This window comes from Mixophyes fleayi, chromosome 10 (genome assembly GCF_038048845.1).
Source record: "Mixophyes fleayi isolate aMixFle1 chromosome 10, aMixFle1.hap1, whole genome shotgun sequence".
In the NCBI taxonomy this organism is placed as follows: Eukaryota; Metazoa; Chordata; class Amphibia; order Anura; family Limnodynastidae; genus Mixophyes; species Mixophyes fleayi.
In genome coordinates, this window is record NC_134411.1 from 45,430,179 (window position 1) to 45,440,300 (window position 10,122).

General features: G+C 36.6%; 1 protein-coding gene across 2 annotated transcripts; it reads left to right on the forward strand.

The window, feature by feature from the left end:
* The first annotated feature begins 384 nt into the window (after positions 1-384).
* KAT5 (lysine acetyltransferase 5) lies at positions 385-10,122 on the forward strand. 2 transcript variants are annotated; one of them, XM_075188646.1, is made up of 14 exons: positions 385-474; positions 2,044-2,110; positions 2,385-2,453; positions 2,671-2,849; positions 4,452-4,523; positions 4,645-4,728; positions 4,938-5,018; positions 6,320-6,568; positions 6,666-6,755; positions 7,660-7,800; positions 8,346-8,439; positions 8,535-8,694; positions 8,827-8,908; positions 9,088-10,122. In XM_075188646.1, exons 1-14 carry the CDS (start codon positions 466-468, stop codon positions 9,220-9,222), a joined length of 1,512 nt encoding a protein of 503 aa, XP_075044747.1. In that variant the 5' UTR covers positions 385-465; the 3' UTR covers positions 9,223-10,122. The 2 variants fall into 2 exon arrangements, with proteins under 2 accessions (XP_075044747.1, XP_075044748.1); XM_075188647.1 differs by having other exon boundaries at positions 4,648-4,728.

Genomic DNA, 10,122 nt, shown 5'->3' on the forward strand with positions numbered 1-10,122 from the left:
AATTCACTGTGGAAGTCATAAAATGACTACAGCAAAGTCAAAGCACAATGAGGATCGACCACTGTCCATTAGTAAGTATATCTCATTAGTGTTAGCAATAGAAAAACATAGGACATGCAATGCAAATTTGGGAATACTTATTCACAATGCTGAAATATTCAAATTGCTGACATATAAACTAGCTAATGCACTTCAATGTGTCCTGTTTTTAAAAGACTCTTTTCTGGGATTAATTGATGTCTGAAAAGCACCTTACACGAGAATAAGCCTGACAGGGAAAATAATTTTAAAATATTGCAATTTACCTGATTGCCCATTACTTTCAGTAGCTACATAGGAATATTGGCAGCAGCAGCCGCCGCCACCTCCTCCCCCTGTGCACCATGTGACCACAGCTGTCACATGACCTGGTGACGTCAGAAGGTCCTTGCTATGAAGGGGATCTAGCCATTACCATAGAGAAACATGGCGGAGGTAAGGGCTGTTATTATGTTCGGTTTTGTTTGCAGTTTACTGAGCATATGATCCTTAGAGAGCGTCATGTACCTCACGCGTTGTGAGCTTATATGTATTCATATTGGCATAATATTTGTATGCTCATAAATAAGCATGAGGCGTATTACGGTGTATATCCCCTTATCTATCCAGCTCATAGCCATCTTCAGTGAGACCTTAGCCCATGTCACTCATTATAGCACATTCACCTCTGCACATTATAAGACCAGGGATAGTGGAACATAATTGGAGAAACAAAACAGGGTGAATGAGGTTAGCAGATTATTGGTTTAGAACATACAATACATAAAATACAATAATCTCCATGTAGGAAAGTGTGTATTGTTCCAATGGACAACAGTTAAAACTATGTTATAGCCAAAATATAATATATATATATATATATATATATATATATATATATATATAATGTTAATATTATGCACAAGCTATTTTATCCCATTTGTTATTGTCTTGCATTTAGCTGTTGGTATTTTAAGCCACACATGTGTATCTAAATATGAATTAATGATCCCTTTCAGGAATACATTTTTTTTTCCCAGTGTTCTGTGTATGTCAAGTGTTCATTCAGAATATGAAATAAAAAACTGTTTAACACCACTTGTATGCTTTACTGAAATTCAGGCATATTCTAAAACTGCTATATTCCAGCCTATAGGATGGGTTTGCTGTTGTAGTGGCATTCTGAAAGCCCCATAGTGACATCTATTCATGAAAGGGAAGCTTATTTCCTCTGTCGCAAGGGAGCATTTTTATTATCCAGTATTGTTGTCCAGTATTCCTAAAGTGCCTTCATTTGTTTATGTAGTATTATACATATGAGATACACATACATTACATGCAAATACTCTAGAAACCAAAATCATAGGATGAAGGGGCTGATATCGGCAGCTGAAATGCCCTGTATGACAAGGAAACGCATGTTCTCCATTCACTGCTATCTATCAGTACATGAGCTTCAGAGCATTAAACTTATCTTAACATGTGTTTATCTGAGATTTGCAGAACTCTACATGGTATTATTTATTCAGTCTTAACATTTGTCCCTTAGCAAGTAAAGCCTCCATTTAAAATATTGTGTTGGGCATTAGTGAGCTGAATAATCTACTGTAAATCACTGCAGTGTCTAGACTGAACTTGAAGCCTCCAACATTTACCTCCCCCCCCCCCCCCCCCCCAGTCTTTATCAGTAGGCTGCCATGTCATTAGAGGAAGTACTTTAGGTGGCAGTGTTTAAATGACAGCTTTGCAGACTTGCTGTGCAGACATGCACTGGGTGCAAAAATACTTTGGTACATAAAGTAATGTCAAATTACCTCACATAACTTTATTCTCAGCATTTTTATATGTATGGGATCCCATTAGTACGTTGTCTAACATATGTGGATGGGACTTGCTCTGTTTGCAGTGGAGTGAAGAGGTAATACTGGACAGTAAAATAAGCTGAACAATATATTTTACCTCCTCTGTTTATATTTGAATATTTAGTTTATTGGGTTTAATGGCTGTTTAATTTTTGTTTTTCAGGCAGAGATTGTGGAAGGTTGCAGACTGCCTGTCCTCCGCAAGAACCAAGACAATGAAGTGGAGTGGCGTAAGTGTTCCAGATGTTCTTTTATATTAGGAAATTAATGCAATGTATGTTCTATCCTTTGTTGAAATCATAGATAACAGTGTTTGGAAGCTGATGCAAATGAAATTTTGTTAGCTTTCAAATAAGTGGTTGTATGAATATATATGGTGTAATAATTCTAAATTAGATGAATATCCATATTGAAAGAATGTGTAATACTTCTATTTCCTGGCAAATTATTTCAAACACTTTAATAAAATAAATTAGAAATAAGACAAATATTTATTTATTTCAGCACTGGCAGAAATCCTGAGTGTCAAAGACCTGACTGGGAAGAAACTCTTCTATGTTCATTATATAGACTGTAAGTAGAAAGAATGACACTATGGCAATGTTTATTGATGTGACGTTATTTTTTCAATTTAGAAAAGCCTAAAACTTTTTAAGGAAAACATGAGTGATATTCAGTGAATGCATATACTATTATTGAACACTATATTGTACAACATAAAAACAAACAAACAGTAAAACAGTGTCTGATCTATAAAAAAAAATTTTGTGTATGTCATTCTTTTCTTCAGTTAATAAACGATTGGATGAATGGGTCACTCATGATCGTTTAGATTTAAAAAAGATTCAGTTTCCAAAAAAAGAGGCAAAGACTCCAACCAAAAATGGACTTTCTGGATCCAGACCCAGCTCACCAGAGAGAGAGGTGGCGAGTAGTCTGAGAATACCCAGCTCACCAGAGAGAGAAGTGGTGAGTAATCTGAGAATATATATACATTTATATAGAAAGGAGGTTTGTACTTGCCTCCCTTTGCAAAGGGTGCAATGTAACTAGGATTGACATGTCAGCTATTTATAACTGGACACACTTTTTAAATAAACTTGTTGTATGGTAATATTACAATTGCTTCATATGCTTTTTTTTTTATTGTACAATGCAGAATGATGTAAGAAGCAAAAAAATGAGACCTAGCTACATTCTCATTAAGTAAAGTGTATGTTAGGGAATGATGTGCACTAAAGTTTCACTTTCAATTGAATATTAAAATCATGATTAACCATAAGTGTAAATATCATGCACTTTTTCACCCCTTGGCAGTAGGTTGCAGGGATGGGACCGATGATGTGACAGCAGCTCAACTGACTGAAATTTTATCTTTTTGACCTGTATCAGACCTGTTAGGACACTGTTCTAAAATATGTAGTGGCTTCAGGTGTCTGTAATGGATTGGGAATTTTATAATGTTAAACTTCACTTTCTTAACCTGACATTCTACTGCAGCTCTGTTAACACTGTAAAATACATCTTACCTTTCTGCTTTTATATATGAAAATTGTAAGTTTAGAGTTTAATGGGCATTTAAGATGAATGTTTATTTTAGCTTGTCTCCAGTTAGAACCAATTTTCGTAATCAATCCTGTGAATCATGTATAGGGTCAAATGAGGCCAATCAGGTGGTAATATAGATTTTATAGAAACATTTTGTATCTTAATGTAATCACAAAAAAAACTGTACAATTATGAGATTATAAATATGCACCAGATGCCTATAATTAGATTATGTATTGTAGATAGGACTCTCTTATCAGTAAAGTATTATGGCTGCTATAAAAATTGCAATACTGCCTGTGTATAACGGTGCCACTCAACAGCAGCAACACACCCTTATAGATCTATGGTCTCAGATTTGTCCTGAACTCATTGGTGATTTATTTGATAAAAAAAATAGTTGGATTAAAAATTGTAAAGAATTGGTGTACAGATTTTTTTTTTGTGTGTAGGCATTGTACCGTATGATGTGAAAGAGTAATCTTTCTTTCTTTTAGGTTTTCTTCATTGTTAGCTTTATATAAAATCCATTAATGTCAATATATAAACAAATATATTCTCTTTTAAAATGTTGAAAATGTTTTTGTGCAGAATTATTTGTGTAAAGTAACATTTTTATTTATTTCAAATACAGCTGTTTTAAAATGTTTTTGGTTTTTTTCATGCTAAAATATTTAGCAGAAAAACAAGTTTAGTACAATACATAAGTTTTGTTTCATTTTTTTTTTCTAAATTACCTGTGAAAGTCAGTCTAATTATTGGCTATCATTTTTTACATAGTGTGTTATTTATACATTCATTTTAAACTTTCTAAATTGTGTTTTATATATTGGCTGCACAACATAAGGACATGGGCATGCCCTGTGAACTGTTTTTGCACAGTGAAGTATGTTAATAAGAGTTATATAATATATAAATAAATATATTTGTAAAATTGCACAGCAGTAGTAAAATAAACCCTGAATTTAACCTTCACATTGTAATGGGTCAAGGCAATAAGCCCGTGTCATTCCTCTTTCACAGAGGAAGATTCCTGAACTCATTCTGCCTCCAGTTGCAGCCCCTGCGGGAGGTGGAAAATCTCTGCCTGTTCCGGTAAGATTGTCTGCCATATTTATGTTCATGTCTGTCCTCCTGCTTTCTATATTCTCCAGACTGTATATTTTCTATGCTACTTTTTCAACAAAGACTATGCGTGCCATTTTGCCTCTTTCAGCAGAAGCGGAAAGTTGAAGTAGTATCGCCAGCAACTCCGGTTCCGCCAGCACCTGAGACCACCCAGGCTTCTGTCTTCCCACAGGTAAAATATATAGGGTGAAACAATATGTACTGCCTGTACAACGGTGCGTGATAATGCAGCTTTAAGCTTCTGGGTTTTGTCCAGTGTATTTAAGGCTATGGAATATATGTGAGATTTTCGTGTTTATAACACAAAGCATGTTATGGTTCTCGCCACCAGGACTGAAGGTAGTAAGTGGTTGCTGATTTAGTTTTTGTGTCACTCTGTAGAATGGAGCGGCCCGCAGGCCAAGTGCACCAGCTGTACCTCCTGGACGGAAGCGGAAATCTAACTGCCTGAGTGCAGATGAGGTGAGGACTAAGGAGACTCGTTGGATATTTTCACTACTTGTTCAGAATCCTTCCTGTCTCCAAATGACTGCTTCTCAGTAGTGGGCACATGCACAAAAACCATGAACCTTTCAGCACGGACCTCGGATTATAATATAATATCAACGTCATCGGGTCCCTTAGTCCCTACATAGGACTAATCCTGAAAAACCTAAAACCTCACTATCATTAGATGGGGTTATTTTATCAATGGGAGTCTGACTCTTTCAGCCATTGGATGCATGACTTGATTTTGCTTTTTGTTCTTGCTCCTTTTTCTTTAACTTTTCATGGCAGCTGAACCTAAAATACAGCTTGATCAGTATACAAGAATCTTTTCACTTTAAAATTTTATATATACAATTTTTTAATACCCTAGAAGGATCTATTTGTCTAATTTTATATACTCAAGGCTTAGTGTACAAATGTTTTTGTTATAGCACCTTACCGACTTTCTATGATGACGCTAGTAAGTCATACTGCAGAGCATGTGGTGTATGATTGCCATTTATTGTCTCTTCTTCCCCATAACCCTTTTATCTCCTCTCTGAGCTCGCCTGTCAATAATAATGTGTGATAATCCTCTTAATACAATAATTTGGGGGTGTGGCTTAGTGGCAAGGGTTAAGCGACTTGATTGAGAGGTGAGGCTGTGTGATGTCATTAAGGGCATGACCAAGTAAAAAAAAAAAGACAAAGTATGACATAAAGCGGCCAATAGGCATCAGACCGCAACCCTCTCTCTTTGCTCGCAGTTTTATCTAAAGGATAACATAAAATTATGTCTAGCATAAATATATTCTCCTGCGCTATGTACAATTAAGCAAAAGAAAATGTTTGTGGTTACAGGCCTGTTATCTAACATTATCATTTAGTGCAACTTTTGTCCTCTATCAGCCATTTGTGCCTGGATAAGCTGACTGCAAATGCCTTTCCCATACCAGCTCATGTTGTGATAATTAAATTAATGCCCTGCTAGAACTCATAGGCCTCAACTAAGGGTAAGAGGGCACTTTTTATTTAAGCTGGTCATCTGTCTCCTGTTACCCATCAATATGTGCAATCCCATTTTGTTTAGGAGAAGTTTTGGCCAGATGATATCTGTGTATGCACTTTCTTAAATGGTATATTTGGATGCTGAATACAAATTGCCTTTTTATGTATGGGTTAAATATTTGGCTTTGTATAGCTTGCACGAGACAGATGACAGTTGTTTGCTGTGATTTTGCACTAAAGCAATGTTAGCGGATAACACTTAATTCCTACCATGCCCTATACTTCAGGATTCTCAGGACAGCTCAGATGGAATCCCTTCTGCTCCTCGAATGACTGGTAGCTTGGTGTCTGATCGCAGCCATGATGATATCATTACACGCATGAAGAATATAGAATGTATTGAGTTGGGCCGACATCGCCTCAAGCCTTGGTACTTCTCACCATACCCACAAGAATTGACTGTGTTACCTGTCCTCTACTTATGTGAATTCTGCCTCAAATATCTTAAGAGTCTTAAATGTCTACAGAGACACCTGGTACGTATCTGGGGTACACTGCAGAAAAGTGAAAACACATTGTGTGCCATGAATTAAGTTACAACAGAATGGTGATATTCTTTCCCTTTCTTCTCAGACTAAATGTAATTTGCGGCATCCCCCAGGAAATGAAATATACAGAAAAGGAACCATCTCGTTCTTTGAAATAGATGGACGCAAGAACAAGGTAGCAAGATCCCATTAAGTTTCTCTGTAAATTTTAATTTGTAATCCTAAAACTATGTAGTATTATGGAACTGTACCCTGAATGGTGTTTTTAATTGTGCAGAGTAGCTTAATGCAGATTTTAAGGATCTGTGTCTTGTAGTTAGAGGTAAGTGAACCTCCCAAGTTTTGATTTATCCAAACTATCCAGTCTCCTCTCTATAGTTGGGTCTATGATGGCTTTCTCTGGGTGTTTTTGTTTTTTTTCTTTTGAACCCATTTACAGAAGGGGATACTAGTAGTTGAACTGGCAGTTCTGGTCCAATTATGGAAGGTGTATGTTGTGGGTCCTGAAACTTGGAGGAAGAATCACCTGCAGTGTGACTTTGAGCAGTGTGAATCAGTGTGTGGTGTAGAATGAGAACTCCAACCTGTTCTTCTGTAGGTTTATTACATTTTTGTTTCTTTAGTTTGTAGTGTGTGGACACTTGGCAAAAAATGTGGCAGGACAGATTTTTTTTTTACAACAGTGCCCCCTGGTGCAAGAGGTTCACTATGTGATAAGTATATTCTCAAAAACAGCATAGAACTACAATTTGTCTTATTGTGGATTAAGAAGCAGCAGCTTTGCATTCTCTCATCTAAGGTAGGCTGTAAGAGTCTCTAGATAATAAGGAATATTCAGCAATGTTCCTTGTTCTGTATCTCCGTGCACTGATAAGTTTCTTATCCCAACGGCAAATCCTCATCCACATATTCATGGTGTGGGTGAACGAAAACATATTGTGTGCAAGATGAACCTGGATCAAATTGTTTTTGAAACTTACAGGTTGTTTCTGGTAAATGAAACTGGTCAAATTACAAAACTCTGCACATATTAATTGTAGTGTCAGTGATGTTCAATATATTTCCTTCTTTCTTCTCAGAGTTACTCTCAGAATTTATGCCTTCTGGCCAAATGCTTTTTGGACCACAAGACGTTGTACTACGACACGGATCCCTTCCTATTTTATATCATGACTGAATATGACTCCAAAGGCTTCCACATTGTAGGCTATTTTTCCAAGGTAGGCTACAGATTTGTTCTGCCAATTTAGGAAATGTGACCAAGTTGACCTGGGTTTTTGGGACAACATGATTGTAACAGACATGCACATAAAGCCAATTTGGCCAATGATTGCATTGGGTGTGCAGAATGAAATATATTCATTCCACTATTCTACCAAAAGTAAGGTCTATTACCCTCTGAGAAACAGGCACATGTCAAAATCAAATTGGCCAATTCATTAAGGGGGGGGGGGGGGATCATTCACTGATGAATTGGCTAACAAAATACATGTTCAAGTGTCTTTTTATTAATATTGTCTGTCTTGGTCTATGAGACTTCAATTGTACATTTGCTGCTTGCTGTCAGAATGTGAGGTGCTAGCTGTAATCTGTTCACAGCAAATCTGTGTTCAGACTATGTATTTTTCCACATGTGTCTGTAAATGTGACCTAGAGAATGGTGAAAAATAAATTCTTCAATATGTATGCTGTAAAAATACTTTCCTGATCCCAGAATATTATTAAATATTCTTAATCTGTTCTGCCTATCTTTCTGCATGCACAGGAGAAGGAGTCAACAGAGGATTATAATGTTGCTTGTATCCTGACCTTGCCACCTTATCAAAGAAGAGGATATGGGAAACTTCTAATTGAATTCAGTAAGTCAGCTGCTAGACTCTTGCAGCTTATCTGCCTTCAACTTTATTTTCTTTTGGCGTTCCTGACTGTTATATTACCTACTGTTTCTGATCAGGTTATGAGCTGTCTAAGGTGGAGGGGAAGACTGGTACACCTGAGAAGCCTCTTTCAGATTTGGGTCTTCTCTCCTACCGAAGTTACTGGTCTCAGACCATCTTGGAGATCCTAATGGAACTGAAGACAGAGACTGGGGAGAGACCACAGATCACCATTAAGTAAGATTCAAAGGGTTTAGAAGTGGGGAAGGTATAAAGGAAACAAGAAGCCATGGGAAGCAATGAGATGTAGCAAGCATTACCTGTACCTAGTGTCTGTACATGTTTTGATGCAGACTTTTATATCCCCAGTGAAATTAGCGAGATAACTAGCATTAAAAAGGAAGATGTCATCTCCACATTGCAGTACCTGAACCTCATCAACTACTATAAGGTATTTATCTAATAAAACAGCCTGTCGCTTCTGTGTTTTATAATTCTGAAATCTCCTCTGCTTCAGGTTTCTGATGTGTTTTGTTCATGGTAAGCTTTATGATAAGGATATCCTATTCTCGGACCATTAGAACGTCTAGTGCCATAATGGTTTAATGACATTGGGTTCTTCTCTTTTAGGGGCAGTACATCCTGACACTCTCAGAAGACATTGTTGAAGGTCATGAAAGGGCAATGTTGAAAAGGATTCTTAGGATAGACTCCAAATGTCTGCACTTTACACCTAAGGACTGGAGTAAAAGAGGAAAGTGGTAGGGCAGATAAGTTAAACAAGTTATCAAGGACTGTGAAATATAAAACTGATGTATTAAGTGCAGACTGTACTGCTCTTGGATAATTGTGAATAGATCATACTGTCTTATGAATGTCCATCAGAGCAATCATGGCAGTTTCCTATCATTGTAGATGAGAAACAAATCTTATTCTTCTTGAGGGGACATATTGGCAAGGATCTTTTATCTTTTGTGTTGCATTGGTAATGTACTAAACAAAATAGCCAGTGATTCCAAATTAGGAGGATAGTTGAGCTGCACTGATGATATGTAGTTCAACTATTATAAAGGCACAGAAATTTAAGATTTTCAGCCACCTATGTTATAGGTGGATGTCCAGTTGAAGTCTATCTTCTAGATAACTTATCAATTTCAGGTGTGTTTTCATCATCAGATATCTTAGTTTGGATGGCATTCATATTAAAAATGCGTTCAATGCATAAAGGAATTGGAAAAACATCCTGGGCAATATGGTGCATTGAAGTGGAAGACAATGCGTTTGTGATGATGAAAAGACTGCCATGACAGTCCAGAATCACAGACAAGAAAAACTACATGGAAGAGACTGCTATTCAGTGTAATGGTGGCACTGCTATCTGAATACAACAAATCAGTGTAATATTTTGTAAATAATGTTTCATATCAATGTACAAAGAATTTTGGTAATATAGACTACTTATTTCCACTTCACATAAGTTTTTGTAATGTATTTATAACTGATGACTTGCAGCTAGGCTGTATCTGCTGTTAAAGTATAATGAACTGGTCCTATTTTGGCTTAATTTAAAGTTTTCAATCATCTGAGCCTGTCTACTAACAGTTTTCATCCTGCCTGAGATGTCAAATCATTAATATTCATGTAAAGCTACTTTGGCGTATCACA

Coding starts and splice junctions, on each gene's coding strand:
- KAT5 (XM_075188646.1), top strand. Junction 2,850..4,451: donor GCTCACCAGAGAGAGAAGTG/GTGAGTAATCTG, acceptor CCTCTTTCACAG/AGGAAGATTCCTGAACTCAT. Junction 8,909..9,087: donor ACCTCATCAACTACTATAAG/GTATTTATCTAA, acceptor CTTCTCTTTTAG/GGGCAGTACATCCTGACACT.